This window comes from Hydra viridissima, unplaced genomic scaffold (genome assembly GCF_058129835.1).
Source record: "Hydra viridissima isolate aposymbiotic clone 2 unplaced genomic scaffold, HvirCarnegie_v1 scaffold_4, whole genome shotgun sequence".
Classification (NCBI taxonomy): Eukaryota; Metazoa; Cnidaria; class Hydrozoa; order Anthoathecata; family Hydridae; genus Hydra; species Hydra viridissima.
Window position 1 is genome coordinate 19148870 of NW_028324303.1, and position 18627 is coordinate 19167496.

At 32.2% G+C, this 18627-nt stretch overlaps 1 protein-coding gene, 1 long non-coding RNA gene and 1 pseudogene across 2 annotated transcripts; 1 reads left to right on the forward strand and 2 right to left on the reverse strand.

Moving 5' to 3' along the window:
- Positions 1 to 3166: 3166 nt before the first annotated feature.
- On the reverse strand, positions 3167 to 4893 carry LOC149890336 (uncharacterized). The gene is made up of 2 exons (XR_016452001.1): positions 4771 to 4893; positions 3167 to 4354 (listed from the first exon to the last, which is right to left on the reverse strand). It is a non-coding gene; the product is annotated as an uncharacterized LOC149890336 (long non-coding RNA).
- A 4396-nt stretch (positions 4894 to 9289) lies between these two features.
- LOC149890337 (uncharacterized) lies at positions 9290 to 10489 on the forward strand (annotated as a pseudogene).
- A 6305-nt stretch (positions 10490 to 16794) lies between these two features.
- Positions 16795 to 18249, reverse strand: LOC149890338 (uncharacterized). The gene is made up of 2 exons (XM_090085254.1): positions 17680 to 18249; positions 16795 to 17520 (listed from the first exon to the last, which is right to left on the reverse strand). Exons 1-2 carry the CDS (start codon positions 18247 to 18249, stop codon positions 16795 to 16797), a joined length of 1296 nt encoding a protein of 431 aa, XP_089941380.1.
- Between the last annotated feature and the right edge of the window lie 378 nt (positions 18250 to 18627).

Here is an 18627-nt window from a genome sequence, read left to right on the forward strand (position 1 = left end):
AGATGCAAGCAAATCCAGTGTTGTCCACTCCTATTCCTTCCGTGGTTTCTGAATAATTTCCAACGTTAATTTCGCCATCTGTAAATATTCGAATGAAAACATTTCCAGGAAAGTTTCCACTGAGAGCCAACAGTAACCTTCTTAGAACACCAGGTCCATCCGAGTAAGTAAAAACTGTTGTCGTGGCGGCTGATGCTACCGTTTGCGATTTTAATTCTAAGGACGAAAAGCTTGAATTTGGAATAAGTCCTAAAAAGTTGGATTTTTGTAACAAAACGTCTGCGTAACTTTTTGTCGCGGCGTCTTGCGCATTTGATGGATTAAGTACATTGATTAATTTATGGGAATTCAAATCCAAGTCCGCTGTGCCAGCTGAAGTTCCTCCTCCTGTCGAATGCGTGTCAACGTAATTTTTTGTGGCGGCGTCGTGCGAGTTGGTTGGTTCTGCCAAATTAATGATTTTTTGAGAGTTAAAATCAATGTCTGCAGTGATGGTGCTGGACCCGTCCGTTTTAATATAAACATTGCTTGTTGAGTCTGCTGTAAGATTTTCGAAATAAGCGCTGAATTCGTTTCTGTTGAATTTGTCAATCATTTTTTAAAAGGGTAAATTTTTTTTTAAATTCAATTTGCAATCACCAAAGGGTGTTGACGACGTCTTGAAAGCTGTTTCCCTCTTCACATTTTTTCAAAACGTAAAGGCACAAATGATCACAATAAGACGTGTTGCCAAATTGAACCCTTTCACTGTTGTAAAAGACAGGGCTTTTTAAGTAATCGACTAGCTCGACGAGAGGGGATTGAGCGTAAGAGTCAAAGCTGAACTTTGCGTCTCCGTTTTTGTACCAGCACATCCAGTGCTCGAATCCCCAGTGCTGATAAACCCGCATTCTTTTTTTCTAGGTTTTTTTTGGCAATATGGCTCTGACAAAAACTCCTCTAAAGTTTTTTATTTTTAGTTTTTTTGCTGCTTCCATCAATTGAAAATTGGTCAAAGCCTCGTTCGGTAAAATAACTCCTTCTTTTGTTTATGTTTTTAATTTGTTAATTTTTTTTGTCACTTACCTTTTTTTCCTTTTTTTAATTTGCTTCCTCATTTTTGTCACTTACCCAGCAAGCACAACCATACGGAACCACATGGGAACTATCTGGGATGTCAAAAGGGAACCGTACGGGATTTGGCCGCGGGATCTACACGGGAACCATATGGGCAAAATAAAAAAAAAACGAAAAGTCTTTCTGCTGCTTTTTTCTTTTCCCCGTATTGACCCCAGATTTCTTCCAGATGTGTTTTAAATAGATCTAATTTATAGATTTTGTTTTAAATTTTGATTATTTATAATTTAAATTTTTTAGATTTGGTTGCTATTTTTATTATTATTTTTATTATTATTATTATTTTGTTATTGTTATTATTGTTATTATTATTATTATTATTGTTATTATTGTTATTATTATTATTATTATTATTATTATTATTATTATTATTATTATTATTATTATTATTATTATCATTATTATTATTGTTATTATTATTATTATTATTATTATTATTATTATTATTATTATTATTATTATTATTATTATTATTATTATTTTTAGTATTAGTAGTATTATTGTTATTATTATTATTATTATTATTATTATTATTATTATTATTATTATTATTATTATTATTATTATTATTATTATTATTAGTATTATTATTATTATTATCATCATTATTATTATTATTATTATTATTATTATTATTATTATTATTATTATTATTATTATTATTTTATTATTATTATTGTTATTCTTTTTACTATTATAATAACTAGCAATAAGCAACCCGTAAAACGGGTTATGGTCGGTCTGTTAATTTATGGTGGCTGTTTTCCACAATTTAAAGTTGCGAAACCATTACTAATACCCTTTTAGAAAAACGCCTTCAAATTTAAAAAATTAAACCATCAGTAAAATTAAAATAAAAAGTATGCGGAGGTAAAATAATTTACCAATTACTTAACATTATTTGAGAAATTTAAAACTGACATGTCATATCAGTGTAAGGCAGAACCATTTTCCTCGACTTTACTAAGTTCAAAACAATACGTTTTTAGTTACTGACAGAAAATAATAACACTTCATCATGCTTTAAATTGACGAAAAAAGCTAAATTTTTGTTATATTTTTTATAACATGAACTTTAATTAATAAGAGTAGTATAAAGCGAACGTTAATTATAAATGACTTATTAATTTTTTGGTATCCCCTTGATACATGTTTCTCTAAAAAAGGAAATTGTCTTTAAAACGTTTAATGCACACAACTAAATAAATTTATTAAAAATAACTGAACATTTGACCATTACTAATTATGACACAAATCTGACCATTTTTATATATGGCCTCTTTGTTTCAACAGTTTTTAATAAACGGTAATTTGCTACAATTTACTAAAAATTCCTTTTGTTACTCGAAATTTATTTCTCTTAAATGTTTTGACACTAATAAAGGACCTCCCTTCCCCGTTTTGGCCTTAATGGTGGTCAGGAGAATAGAGTTATTTTTATTAAGAGTAATCAAGTTTTTGATGAAGACCTTTTACCAGAATAATAAAATGTGAAACAATGATTTATGAATTTAACATATAAGAATTTATCTTTCCTCAAAATTAAGCTAATTAATTAGTTAAACACCTTATAAAATTTAAGTAACTCGATATTTGACAAATGCGCAAAACTACAATATTCACCCCCCCCCCCCCGTTTAAAAAGATCCCCTAAGTTACGTACAACAAATATTATTAGACATAAAATAGAGAAAATTTAAAAAAAATTGAACTAATTGCATATATTTATATCATTTTAACTGACAAAAATTTACAATAAAAGGTAATCAGGTTTTCTTTTTATAAATTGTATAAATGCGTCAATTGTAAATCTTAAAGAAAAAAAAAAAAAACCACATAAAAACTGAACATGGATTTACCTATTTATAGTAACCTATTTTGACATGGCAGTTAATATAAACATATATCGAAAATGTAAACATAAAATCTGTTTCGAAGTGCAAAGGATTGACAATACTAAAATAAATTAAAAAAAAAAAAAAAAAATCAAATTAAGATATAAACTGCATTTTTAGCATAATGTTGGCTTTTAGTAAATAAATAAAAGCAGTAAGTTCCAATAAAGAAACTACCTATTATTCATTTTTAAAAATAGACACCAACGTGAAGGTAAGCCAAGCAGTCTATCAACACAAAACATCACAACAATAACACATAGCAATAGAATATTTACACCCTTGATCCTAATATCCAGCGAAAATAACAAACCAAATTAAAATATGAAAGGCAAACCTAGAAAACCAAATTAAAGTTAACTATATATTTATCTTTTTACTAAATATTTAACTACATAAAAGTATATTTGTTTTTATGTTCAATATTAGTTATTCAATTACTTCAAATTTAGGACATGAAAACACCCTAGATTTAAAGATCAAGGTTGCATACACTCATACATATTACGCTAAACATTAACAGACATTATTATGTGTTTTGAGAATAATTAAAAAAGGCTAGACAACACAACCTAGCTCCAAAGCAGTAACTCCGCCTGGCACTAAATGCTGCCAAGTCACAACTCTGCTATAAGTACATCGCTTGGCTGGCAAGGTTATCAATCTTGCTCAACATAATGCCAAATCACACCACTTTGAAAGCATGGAAACAACATAATTTAAACATATATACAACTATAAACAAATATGGTTTTATATAACACATTTGATTAATAATCTTTTCAATTTGATGAAGAGCAGCTTGTTCAGCTATTATAAGTGGGACTGAGTGGTGAATGAAATCTTCCATCATAAAAAATTTGTATGTATTCTAGAGATCTAAAGGATTGTCAGGTTCACAAAAGGTCAAAATAATTGAAAACAACTGTCTAATTTTCTTTGGTATATGTGTTAAAACCGCCTCAAAAAGAGTATTCTGCCATTCAGTGTCATCTTGCAACAGACTTTTCAAAACACATGCTTCACAAAACGTTTCAAGGAAAATACCATCAACAGTATGCACATCCTCCCAAGATGTTGCTCCTTTTGCTTGTAAAAGTAACAGTCTAAGAAAAAACAATTCTCCAGTTTGATTAACTTTATACATTCTTACTATCACCTTATTACCACCCCTTTATCTAACCTTCCATTTACAATGTTTATCATCAAATATAAAGTGATAAGGAATGTCTACATACGAATAGCAATGTGCTCTTTCATTTTCAGTACTTAACTTAAACCATGCCATTAGGTGCATATCACGCTGAGCTGCACGATCTAAAGCCATATGTTCTGCTCCTTCTCTAAAATACAATAATTGATTTTCAGGTAGATGTTTACCAAGTTACAGCACTTTAAAAACACAGAAAGAGCATAACATAAACATATGTACAAACTATAAGCACAATAAATGTGTTTAAATATGTATGTAAGGTTAAATATATACTAAAATAAATAAATACCTTATATACATATTTAAACACATTTTTAAAACAATTATGTAACACATATTAACACATACACAAACAGTAAAAAAAACACTTTACATTATTATAAAAACACATTGATAAAACAACTATAAAGCACTTATTACCACACACACATACATATCAAAAAAGCATATAAGCAAACAATAAACGTGTGCAAACGAAAATTCTAAAAATGTCGCAAGAAAATATAAAAAGATACAAAATATATATTTACAAACAATTCTCTTTACCTTCTTTTTTTTCTCATAAGAACTGTAATCTTCATAACAAAATTTAACCTTTACATACAATAACATGTGACATGCCATGTCAGTGTTGGCACAAAAGTTTAATTTATTTTTCTAAACTTTCTAAAAAAGAAAAAAAATAGTTAATAGCATCACAGAAATTTCAAAGTATTAATAACCCTTCTATGGAAATAGCATTAGTATAACTTTAAATAACATCCATTCCCCTATTTTCTTTCTAAAAAATAAAATAATAAAAATAAAACTGCTAAAAGAAAAACTAAAACAAACAAAATCTATACAATTTAAAAAATTAAAATCCTTTCTTCTTTAGATCCTTTCTACTTTATCTAATAAAAATTTAAATCCTTTCTACTTTATCTGATAAAAATGTATATATAACTATTTCATATACTTACTTCAATTATAATATGATATATAATTGATTAAGATGATTCTTTATGTAATATATCTAAACTAATAATTAAGTTCCAAAAGGAAAAAAGTTTTAACTCGCTCAAAAGATCTTTCTCCAATGGCCGCGTGCATTTGAAGAACGCGCTCTTTCAAAGCCTAGTAACTAATTCAAAGCCTAGTAACTAATGACGAAACGACGTTAAACGTTAAACGTTAAACGTTAAACGTTAAACGTTTCTGTACTAATTATATTATAGATTATTATTACAGTTATAATTACTATCATTATTCTTATTATCATTATTATTATTATTATTATTGTTAATATAATTATGATTATTATTAATATTGTTCTTATTATTGTTATCAATATTATCATTATTGTTATTACTATTGTTATTATTATTATTGTTATTACTATTATTATTATCATTGTTATTATTGTTATTGTTATTGTTATTATTGTTTTTATTATTACTATTAAACAAATTACCACTTATTTAAATAATCACATACCACAATTTAAATGGTCATTTAATTTATTTAAAATGAAACAAATACACATTAAAATTTTAATGTTTATATATAAAAATTATTTATAATTTACATTTTCTTAGAGTTTGTTAACAAAATCTAAAAAGTTTAAATTATAAATAAACAAAATTGAAAACAAAATCTATAAATTAGATCTATTTAAAACAATCTGGAAGAAATCTGGGGTCAATACGGGGAAAAGAAAAAAGCAGCAGAAAGACTTTTCGTTTTTTTTTTTTTTTTGCCCTTATGGTTCCCGTGTAGATCCCGCGGCCAAATCCCGTACGGTTCCCTTTTGACACCCCAGATAGTCCCCGTGTGGGTCCCGTATGGTTGTGCTTGGTGGGTACCTTTTGTTCCTTTTCTTTTAATTTGTAGTGTCCATAAGCCAATGTGTGTTTCCCATCTTCCAAAATGATTCTTTTATCATCGTGGGAGCTGAGAGAGATTTTGTTAATTTCCTCCGTGTATATGTCGTGCAAATGGGATCGGATGACGTTCATTTTGTTTATTTTTTCTTTTTTGGTTTCGAGACATTTTTTGTAATCGTCGTGGGTAATGTATTTTTCCACGACCTTTGTTTTGACACCTTTGCATTTTTTTCATTTTTTTTCTTGTTTTTCTTGATGTATTTTGTAAGAGTACAATTTTGACCGGAGACCGACAAACTCTTCAATCTGTTTTCCTCCGGTTTCGTCTTTGAACATCCCAATGACCTTTTTGTTTAAGCCAACTTTGAACCCAACGTTTTGAATGGCTGGATGGCTTTTGCTAACATCACTCGTGTCGAATTTACTTTCCACATCGTCGGAAATATCTTTGTAAAAATCGTCCGTTTTTATTTCGTAAACTAGCGAGTCCGTGTCCGTCATCAACAATTTTGCTTTCCCGGGAAATTTTTTTTTGATGTAATCGTAGTGGAATTCAAACATTAAAGTTTTGTTCAAATCCAAAATGGACATCACCAAATAAATTGGTTTGTTGTAAAAAATATTTGTTCTTTTCATGTGAACGGCGAGCAAGTTTTCATCGAAAATCGTGTGCCGGTCGTAATTTGGTTTTGCCGGTAATTTTATTGCATCTTCTTTTTTTGTTACCAGTCTCACGTCCACTCGTTTTTCAATGTTTTCCATTGTTTTTCCAAACACCGAATTGTTCATCAGCTTGAAAAATTCCTTCTCAAATTCGCTGGTGGCTTTTGTTCTCAATTTGGTGTTTAGGTCAATGTATGGTTTCATCCAATCCCGTTGCTCAAATTTTATTCCACAATGAATTTTGGTGATGACTAGTCCCAATCGCTCGTACAAATTTAGGTTTTCGCAGTAAAAGACATAATTTTTTTTGTCGTTTAAATTTGGAACGAGTTTGTCCACTTTTCCAATTTTCATTCTTTCCGGTGCCAAAGGGTAATCGTTTTGTTCGTCGTGAAGGCTTTCCGGATAATCCAAATCAACCTCCAAAATGCACGGAACCGATCTCCAATTGGAGAGGTCATTTTCTGTCATCCATTCGAAACCGTGAGTGGGAAGTGGTTTACACATAGCCCATCCGTACAAATTGTTAGCGTCTAAGTATTTAATAAATTTAGACGGTTGGCTTGGATCGTACGAGTCTTCCATGTATTTGTAGTTCGATTCTCCATACCGGTTTGAAATCATGCTAATACCTCCACGGGTTCCTTTTTGGATCATTCGAAGCATGTCGGGGTCGCTTAACAATTCCAATTCTATTTTTGTTTTTTTTTAAACAAGCGTCCCAAGCAAACCCGGGAGACGTGTAATACCAGGCTGGATCGAGCTGGTAATGTTTTATGCAAACGTCCCTGAAATTTTCAAAGACATCCGCCAGAATCAAAACGTCTGACACGTTGTACAAATCATCTAACGTTTATCTATAACGATAATCTCTAAACGTTTTGCATTGAAATTCGTTCCAAACCGTTTGGGCATGCGCGTAATTTTCGTCGCTTATTTCCTCGTGGTTGAGTTTTGAGAAAAACGCTTCTTTTAGTGGCAATTGCGTTTCTTGAAATTTATCGAATGAGTTCATCCAATCATAAGGGTACACGCCTTTTTTACAAAGTAAATCGAATTTTTTTCCTTCATAATATTTTGAGAGGTTTTTGAACTGTTCCGGTGTTGTACAAATTTATTTCCCCCATAAATTTATTTCCGAGTCGCACGCCGATTGGCTTAAGAGGTCCGCCCGAAAACTTAAGAACACCCATATAAACTTAACAATAACACCCATAAATTTAATTCCGATATTGATTGAAAGTTTATAAATAAATAAATTGGCATATTCTGATATATTATTTTTACATTTATTCTTAAACAATGCCTAAGATCAATGTTAAAACTCAAGAGTTACGTCTTGAAGAGATTAGGCAATACGTAAGAGGGTAAGTATGCAAACACTGTTTTGAACAGTGAAAAACGAGGGCTATGATTAGCTGCAAAGAATTTTATAGGAATAGGCAAGTCAGTACTCATAACTTAATACTTGAGAACTTTCCATTCAATTTAAAATATTCAGTTTTAAGTTAAAACTTTTATTATATGTTTGAATTATATTTAAAAAATGGTTAAATTTTCAGATGGACTTTTGTACTATAATAGAGATGAATCTCTACGACTTGTCTTATATAGTCAAGAAGAAAGAAGGAGGGCTCTCAAAGAATGCCATAATGATGCTGGTGGGGCTTATCAAGGAATAGTAAGAACACAAATTAAAATTAAAGCTTTATACTATTGGATGTCAATTACATCTGATGTGGAAGCATGGGTTAAGTACATGTTTATTACTTGTTTTTTACGTAGGTTACCTGTTTATTTTTCTAATAACATCAAGAAAATAAACATGTAACCTACATTAATAATATACACTTTAAGTTGTATAAATTATATTTTTCTAATTAAATAATAGATAGTCTATATTATCTATAGATCAAGACATGTAAACAATCCCACTGAGAAAAATGAGCTCTTCAAAGAGCTCTTTTTATAGCAATTACTGTTAAAAGAGCTCTTTGAAGAGCTCATTTTTCTCAGTGGGATGTCAGTCATTTGAAAAAATAAAAACAATTGCACCACAACTACACCCAATTTAGGTTTCTGAAAGATGGGCAGTTTTAGGACTTGATCTAATTGGTCCATTTACAGAAACATTAAACGGCAATAAATATGTTTTAACAATAACAGATTTATTTACAAAATGGATTGTTGCTAGGGCATTGCCTGAATAATCTGCTGTTGCTTTAGCTACTGTTTCGGTTAACACTTTTCATATGTATGGTCCACCAAAAAAAGTAATCACTGATCAAGGAAGAGAATTTGTAAATAAGGTAAATGCTAAAAGGTTTTCTAAAACTTTTATCTTCTTTGTGGTAGTTAAATTTTTTTATTATTTTTAATTTTTTTGTTATACAGCTTAATCATAAAATTTTTCAATTAATGGGTATTAAACATTCTGTGACATCAGCATACCATCCTCAAAATAATGGTCAAGATGAACGCATAATTCAAACTTTTAAGCGTGCTTTAAGCAAGTATACTAATAATGAGATGAATGACTGGGATAGGTTTGATAGTCTTTATAATTTTAACTCATTTTCTCTAAAATGTACAATTTCATTTATTATTATTTTCTTTTTTGATGATTTATATTAGTTACACATCTGCAATTGCTTATGGACTGAACATATCATGCCAGAATTCTACAAAGATGACTCCATTTTATCTTATGTATTTAAGACACCCTCCAGGTATTGAAGTGATAAATGTTCAGAATGAGACTGATGATAGTTTAACTAGTAGTTTTTCTGAAAAATTATATGACTTTGCAGTAGAAAAGGTAGTTAATGATTGTAAAGCTATAGAGAAAAAAGTTAGAGAAAATATAAAAGTTGCTCAAGAAAAGCAGTGCAAGCACTTTAAAAAAATCTTAAGGGTGAAATTTTAAAGACAAAAGTAAATGTTTCTCAGTTTAAACCTTATTATCCATGTCAAGACATAGAAACTAATATTCAACTCATTTAGATTTGTTAAAAGCAACTCATTTAGATTTGTCATTTAGTAGTTACCCAGAAACAAATGTTGTCCAAAAGACTAGATCTAGTCAAACAATCTCATTACAAAATCAGTCAGATATTAGAAATATTGACCATATTCATTCTTATTTGCCAAAAAATAGCACTACAGTTAGTTTATCTGTGTTTGAGAGTATTTTGAATCAAAACATGTTAACAGATATTGAAATTAATGCTGCTCAAGCAATATTAAGAAATCAATTTCCTGCTATTCAAGGTATGCAAGACACTTTATTAGGAACACATCTTATGTTCAGCAAACAGTCACAGGAGATGCTACAAATTTTGCATGACGGATCCCTTCACTGGCTATTGGTTAGCACACATGGTTGCAGTGATGGAGTTATTAAAATTTATGACTCAATGAAGAAACAAATGCCAATTTTGCATGTACAAAACCAAATTGCTTCAACTATATCGTCTTCTAAAAATACAGTTATGTGTCTATACCAACCATGTCAGCAACAAATTGGAGGAATTGACTGTGGTTTGTTTGCAATTACATTTGCAGTAGATATTTGTATGGGACAAAATGTTGCATCCATTTCGTACAATCAATCTGCGATGCGCCAGCATTTGCACAGTTGCTTTAAAGCAAAGTATTTTACATCATTTCCAAGGTCATATTTGGAAAAGACAGTTCATAATTGTGAAAGTAGTTCTGCAATTTTTAATGTTTGTTAATTTGGATTGTCTGATAATTGTAGATTGTTGTGTAGATTGTCTAATAAAAGATTAGAAGTTCAGTATGGGTTAAAAAGTTATGCAGTTTAATAGCTGTAAAAATTATTTTCATGTTTCTTGTAAATCAGTGGCAGATGCTTAAAAAATTAGCGCATGGAAATGTCTGTTTTGTATTATTTGATAATTAACTTTTAATATAGCTTCAGATTATTTTAGTTTTCTACTAATTAGACAAGATGCTAAAGTTAAGTAATTTTAATAAATCAGTGTAACCTGAATATATGGCACCTGCCATCCCTTAATACCTAGTCCATGAATGGATCTATACTTTTTCATTATCATTTTTATATATCATATTTATTTTATTTCAGGTATTAATGTGAGGATTTGTCAAATCAAACATTAAGGGATCGACTTATATTAATGTTTTAATGGTAAAATGTGTTATGCATCAGGAATTAAGTTATTTTGATTTATTTTTACCATAGGGCATACCAAATATATTTTATTTTGTTTATTATTGCAAGGTTTTATCAGAGCATGCTGAAAGTTAGACTTTTGCTTCTGTGGATATTGATGCCTTCAGAAGACAAGATTAAACCTGTTTGAAGAATCTACATTTTCTATCTATGATGTCAATTCTGTATGGTAAATACAAAAGATGCGTCTTGTTTGGATTAGGCAGCACAATCATCACGAAAAAGGCTTTTTTCATAGCCACAATTCTGTTAAAAACATTATTAAGCATATGGGAAAAAAAGTGTTAGTGAAAAATTTTAGTGAAAAATTTCAATTTACCTTTTGTACTAAAACTTTTTCAGTTACCTGCTGGATTAGCATATTCGATGACAATTAGAGTCAAGAAATATGTTTGATAGGGTTTATATCCTGTAACACGTATAAGAAGAAGATAATTTTTTCGTTCTTCAAAGTTAATATATGAACATTGATTTATATTTATGGCAGGTGAACGAAGTAAATTACTTGATTCATATTTCATGAATCAGGCATCAGACCAAGAAGATTTTAATGACACGCCCGTTTAATACTTTTTGTTCTATTTTTTTAGATGGATAGAAAAGGCAACAGTGAAAAAGAAATTCATACTGTCAGTTTTGTAGATTTTGTAATGTAAAATATGTTTTTTTAGTTTAAATTTTTTGGAAAAAAGCTCTTGTATTATAATTGTGTATTCACTCACGTCACTGTTATGTTTTTTGAACGTTAAAGCTCAAGAATATTTGTGATTACTAAATTCAACGCTCAAAACATATTAAACATCTATTGAACGTTTAAAAGAAATTCTGAACGTCTTTTGAACGTTCAAAGACGTATTTTCGGGACCAAATGTCAGCTTGGATATTAGAATCAACTTTATACGCATATGGAACTTAATCGCCCAAAGAGGATATCGTTGAGCGTCTTTACTTGCATGCGTTTAGAACGCGTCCAAAACGTTAGTTACACGTTTTTTTGTACGTTCCCGTGCTGGCTAGGTTGTAATACTAGTCTTTTTGTCGATCTGGTCATATGATAATACATTTTAGATTTTTTAAATTGTTATTGATTTTTTTACTAATAATCCATGTAAAAGGTTGCTCACAGCTGCTAAAGTTAATATTATGAGAATATTTCAAAGGCACGGTTAAAAGTATTCAGACGCTCGGACTAAGTAATTCCAATAGGAGCTCTTTTGGCAGTATTAGTATAATAAATTTAAGAAAATATAGGAAAAACTAAAATACCAGTAAAAAATTAAACTAAATCAACCCCAAAAATCTATGGGCTCAGGTATTTTGCGCTCCCCCTTTAGATCTCCTTATATATTTGAGTGACTAGTTTACTATTGAGTTAAAAAGTTTTGCTATAAAATTACCTTCTTTACCTCGCAAATAAATAAAAAAAATTATTTTTTTTTCTGCAAATTTTTTTCCGCTACGGAAATAAATTTATATCGGGAAACAATTTTATGCGCAAGCCGCATAATTTTATTTCCTTAGTAACTGAAACTTGCGCCACGAAAATAAATTTATGGGGGAAATAAATTTGTACGACACCGGCTTTAAATTTTTAGACGAAGTATCCAAACTGAAGGAAAGGAATTTTATACTGTCGATGAACCTCAATTCAATTTTTTTTTCTTTTGTTTTTCCGTCTTTACCAATGTTTTTTTTCTTTTGTTTTTCCGTCTTTACCAATCCCCCACTTTGATTTTTTTCGAGAAGCTGATGTATTTTTCCTCGTTGCATGGAATGCAGGTTATTTCTCCTCCCAATTTTTTGATAAACAAATGGCTGTCGTAACCCGTCAAATTGTGAAAAACGACAGGAACGATTTTTGGAATTTTGTATTTTAAATTGCAATCGTTGTGTGCGGCTCTATAGAACCTATGGATCAACGAGAGAATTTATTTGGTTTAAACCGTTGGAGATAGCCGTTGTAATTTTTGAAAACCAGCCAGCTCTTGGTGCTGGAACCGAGCTTTCACGACCTGTCGGTTTTGGAGCAGAAACAGGATTTTGCAAATGGACAGGTTTTGGAGCAATAGGTGGTTTCTGTAGGACTGGTCTAGGTGGAATTGTTATTGGTTTTGGAGCGATGATAGGTTTTTGACGAGGAACCGGTCTTGTATCAGTCGTTCGTCTGCGTGCTACAGGATGAGGACCAATGACAGGCCTTGTTGTTTTTATAGCCTCAACGAGCTGTTCCCTGGTCATTTTTGAAAAACCTTTTATCGCCCGGTCTCTAGCCTGACTTTTCAATGTTGTCATTGAGACTTTTTTTTCTTTGACAGTTTTATTTTCCATTTTTTTATTGCCAAGAAAATTATCATTATTTTTCAGACAAATCAATTTGTCTGAAATGATCAATGCGAAAATAACGGTGCTGTCGGGTACTGCCGTTCGGAATTTTAGGTTGACAACCAATTCGGCTGTTTCAGAAACAACTCTTTCCTTTTGCTTGCTGATGTCGACAAAAAACAACGGATACAAATTTTTATATTCAAGCAGAGACAAACCTGATTGGCAAACAAGCTCATTTGTGCCGTAATATTTTTCGTCAAACAAGAACGCATTGGAATAAGACATAACAATTTTCTTTTCTCCAAAATTCAAATCGTAATTGTAATTTGGATATTTTATCCCATTGACGGTGACGAAGTAATTGCTTACATCGCAATGATCGAATATGGCTGGATTTGCGGTTTGGCTGGAAGGTTTGTTTGTTTGAAGGCCGAACACAATATATCTCGGAACGCTTTAGTCCGTTATCCTTCCAAGAGTCCAGGTGAATTATGTGAGACCAGCGGGAACGGCTTGTCTTTCGACTTTGTTTGCTTTTTAAGCCACTGGAACGGAAATTTTCTTTGTCATTAAATTCAAAAACTTGGATTTTTTCAAAACATCAAGCTCAAGTCTAGGCATGAAAAGTCGGAATTTTTTGATGTCGATCATTCCTGCAGCAACAGTTCCAGCTCTGTAAATAGCGTCATTGTATTCTTTTTTTGTAAAGGTTAATGTATGCCTAAATCCATAAACGACTTTGCTGTAAGTTTCGCAAAAAGCAAAAATGTGCTTTAAAGGCATCCTAAAAGAAAATGCTCCAATGCACGTGGTGTCTGCAAACAAATGGTCTCGTCTGACGGTGAACCCCGCGTTTCCAATGACGTTTGATGTGTCTTTATACGACATTTGTTTCAAACCATCCGTAATCTGAAAGCCGAAAGGATATTTCAATAATCTAAGCATGGTTGTTCCCTGACCTGGGTACATGGCTCTCTCCACTTGCTGCCCCGATAAGTCGTAAGTGACGTCGCTGAACAAATACATAATGGCGTTGTTTACCAGGGCAATGTTGTCTGTTGCTGTGTAAGCAGTTCCATCCGCTTTTTTCAAAACCATGATTCCTCCACCTCCGACGACGTTCTTTTTTATATATCTTCTGTTGTTCACAATGAGCATTTTTAAAATGAGAAAATATTTTTTTAATTCGCCATCGTGTTTCACGACTCAATGTATTTTTGAATCGATAGGTATTGCTCTTTGTTGATTCTCTCCTGCCTCAAAAGCTCGTCACAAATGGCAACAGCTTCGTTTCTAGATGCGATATTTCCAGCACGTCCTGCTGCGATGCTCAAGTCAAGTCTTTGCACAAGCGCATTCGGATCGCTCGGAAGAATGATCACTCCACGACCTTTTATTCCCCTTGTTTTTGTGTAATTTCTTTCCCAAAAATTTGAAACAATCTTATCCCACTTTTCGCTTCTCGAAGCTTTTGGTACGGTTGGTTTCCCTTCTCTCTCCATTGCCTGCGTTTCGACCAGTATTTTTTCATAATTTTCCAAGTCCTCGTTTGTTACCTTTGTTATATCAGGCCTGGATCTTGTGATCAACTCCCAAAAACCTATCGTCCCATTGTACTTTTCTCCATCAATAATGATGTCGTTTTCATCGATAAAAATTTCTTTGTTTCCAATAAACATTTTTCCGCGTTCATTTGCGTGAACTCCAAAATTTCTGTTTGCAGAAATTTTTTTGGCTGCGTATTTTGACAAATATTCCAATATTATATTTCCAACATTCATTTTTCCAAAAGTTTTTTCAGCACCTTTTAAACTTTCAGAAGGCGTCTCGCTTTCTGGGTAAGTTAAAGCCATTGGACTGTTTCCAACCTCTTTGTTTGTATGCGATGCTCTTTATCTCGTTTTTCACTTTTTCGTTGCTTTTGATGAGCGGCTTAAAAAACTTCGACAAATCAGTCTGATAATTTGCATCTGAAATGTTCGCGTTGAGGCTCTCATTGTAAATTTTTTCCCCGTTGGCCATATAATTTTTTACAATCTCATCTCTCTTTTTTGGGTAATGTATTTTAAAGAATTCCATTTTTTAAAATACTGAGAAAAAAAAACTTAAACAAAAACGAAAACTCGTTTGTGTTTTTTGTTTTTTCTCTTACAAATCCGTGAAAATAATTTTAATTTTTTTGAAAAAGGTTGTTAAATGCTTTAATGGCTTCTTCTCTTCCTTTTTGGATCAGTGACTCTTTAGCCAATTCATCAGTGCTGCTTTCTGTTTTTGTTCGGATTTCTTCAGTCATGGCTTTAAATTTTTGAAGCTCGCTGAAAATTAATTCGTATTCGGAATCGCTCAAAAATCCGTCCATGAGCGATTTTGAAATGTGATCGCTAATCGTATTCAATTTTGACTCGGAAAGAACTTTTAATTTTTCATGCTTTTCAGCCCTCAACATCATTTTTTTGTTTTGGTGATTTCCGAAAATGGACAAAGCCCCCATTCCAACCGCAATACCCTCCCACGCAATCGAAACTGGAGTGGCAACGACGGTTGACAAAAGTGCAATACCTGTAATTCCCAAACCAATGCACAACGTTTGCAACCCATCGTCAGCTAAACGAATAATTTTTGCCACTCGACGGTACTTTTTGCTCAAAGCCATTCTTTTCACTTTTTCATCCTCTATTTCTTTTTGGATCTCGCTTATTTTTTGAAGACGGTAAACGTGTCCTCCATCGGATGGTGCTGTTGGAAGAACTGGATAAATTTTTTCAGTGTTTTTTATTATCTCCATTTTTTTAACAAAGACAGATTTTTTTAATTCGAATCGATGTGATTTATTTTGCAAAGCTTTTCGCCTTTTTTGACTATAACGTAATTGGTACTGTTGTTGCTTACATCCAAAGTGACGTCGTCCACAGATTCTGAAAAAATAGCATCGTTTTTGTAAAAGTTTAATTGGTCGCTGATTTTGTTCATCAAAGTGACAACAACAATTCCTTTTTCAAAATTCAATCCAACGGACAACGATATTGGCGTGTGAGAAAGAGCAGCAAATTTAATGTCTTTCTGAGCAAAAATCTCATGATGACCGTTTATGTTAAAACAATTTGGATGATCCAAATTTTTTTTTACCACAATAATATTTTGCGATGTTTTTTTTTGCAAGTTTTTGATTATTTCCGCCAAATTTTCCAACTCTTTGATTCTTTCCACTAAATTTTCCAAATCTTTGAATCTTTCCAACTCTTTGATTCTTTCCAACTCTTTTATTCTCTCATCCATATGTCCCAAATACAACTTCGAAATTTCCAAATTCGAAGCAATGTGTTTTTCTGCTGAGGCAACATTTTTAAAAAACTTGTGAGGGGCATGCATTTTTTGATATGAAAAGAAAATGTTTTAAATCATTTCATTTTCAATTTTTTTTCGTGTTTTCACATTTCTTCGTTATCCATGACTCCTTTGATCTAAGATCCATTTCGCAACAAAAATTCGGCCACTTTAACACTACCGTTTTTTTTTTGCCAACTGGAACGGCGTGTTATTGTATTTATCTAACGCGTTGGTATCAACTCCGTTTTGCAACAAAAATTCAACAATTTTAACATTATCTATTTCAGATGCCAAGTGCAACGGCGTTCTATTGTCTTCATTTTTTGCGTTGACATCGGCTCCTTCCTGCAACAACAATTTGGCTATACCAACGTGACCATTTCGAGATGCCCAATGCAGCGGCGACCACTTTTTTTCATTTAGCGCGTTCACATCGACTCCATTTTGCAACAGCGATTGAACAATTTTGAGTTTCTCGCTTTCTGTTGCAACGTGTAACGGTGTCCAATTGTATTTATTTTTCGCGTTTGCATAGGCTCCGTTTTGCAACAGCAATTCTACAATATCAATGTGATAGTTTCGAGATGCTGAATGCAACGGTGTATCATTGTAATCATTTTTTGCGTTGACCTCAGCTCCTTTTTGCAACAATAATTCGACAACGTCAATGTGACCTTTTGGAGATGCTAAGTGCAACGGTGTCCAATTGTAATCATTTTTTGCGTTGACGTCGGCTCCGTTTTGCAACAAAAATTCAACGACTTTTGAAAAACCTTTTTTTGATACCAAATGCAACGGTGTATCATTGTAATCATTTTTTGAGTTGACGTCGGCTCCGTTTTGTAAAGGCGAGTCTACAACGTCATTGTGACCTTTTTTTGACGCCAAATGCAACGGTGTCTAATCATTTTTTGCAATAACCTCTTCGGGAATTCTATACTCATGCATTTTTTTATATGAAAAGAAAACTTTTTATATCATTTTATTTTCAATTTTTTTTCGTGTTTTCACATCGTCAGATTTAGACTCTCCCAAATCCAAGTCACCTTACGCGTTTACATCGGCTCCGTTTTGCAACAAAAGTTCGACCACTTTAACACTACCGTTTGATTTAGCAAACTGCAACGGTATATTACTGTATTTATCTAGCGCGTTGACCTCGGCTCCATTTTGCAACAAAAATTTAACAATTTTAACATGACCGTATTGAGACGCATAGTGAAGAGGCGTCCGATTGTCTTCATTTTGCGCGTTGACCTCGGCTCCCTTTTGCAACAAGAATTGAATGACATCGATGTGACCGTTAAACGATGCCAAGTGCAACGGTGTCCAATTGTATTTATTTTGCGCGTTAAAATCAGCTCCGTTTTGCAAAAGAAATTGGACAATTTTAAAATGACCTCTTTCAGACGCCGCGTGAAGAGAAGTGAATTTTTTTTCGTTTTGCGCGTTGACCTCGGCTCCATTTTGCAAAAAAGATTTAACCATTTTAACATGACCGTTTCGAGATGCCAAGTGCAACGGCGTCCAATTGTAATCATTTTTTGCGTTGGCCTTGGCTCCATTTTGCAACAAAAATTTGACAACTTTAACATTACCGTTTTGAGATGCAAAATGCAACGGCGTCATGTTGTCATCATCACGTGCGTTAACATCGGCTCCATTTTGCAACAAAAATTTGACCACTTTAAGATTACCGTTTTGAGATCCAAAATGCAACGGCGTTATATTGTAATCATTTTTTGCGTTGACATTGGCTCCTTTTAGATACAAAAATTTGACTACAGCAAAATTACCGTTTTGAGATGCCGAGTGCAACAGCGTGCTTTTTTTTTTCATTTTGCTCATTTTTTGCAATGGCCGCTTCGGGAATTCTATGCATTTTTTATATGAAAAGAAAATTTTTTTAACTCATTTTATTTTAATTTTTTTCTTCGTGCTTTTACATTTATTCGTCAGACTCCATTTCTCCCAAATCCAAACTGTCACCCATGATGCTTTGAACTG

Bases quoted from the DNA above. Each gene is read 5' to 3' on its own strand.
- LOC149890338 (XM_090085254.1), bottom strand. From the start codon at position 18,249: ATGACGCCGTTGCATTTTGCATCTCAAAACGGTAATGTTAAAGTTGTC. The intron at 17,521-17,679 runs GTAAACGCGTAA...AAAAATGATTAG, and splicing joins TGTTGCAAAACGGAGCCGAT to ACACCGTTGCATTTGGCGTC.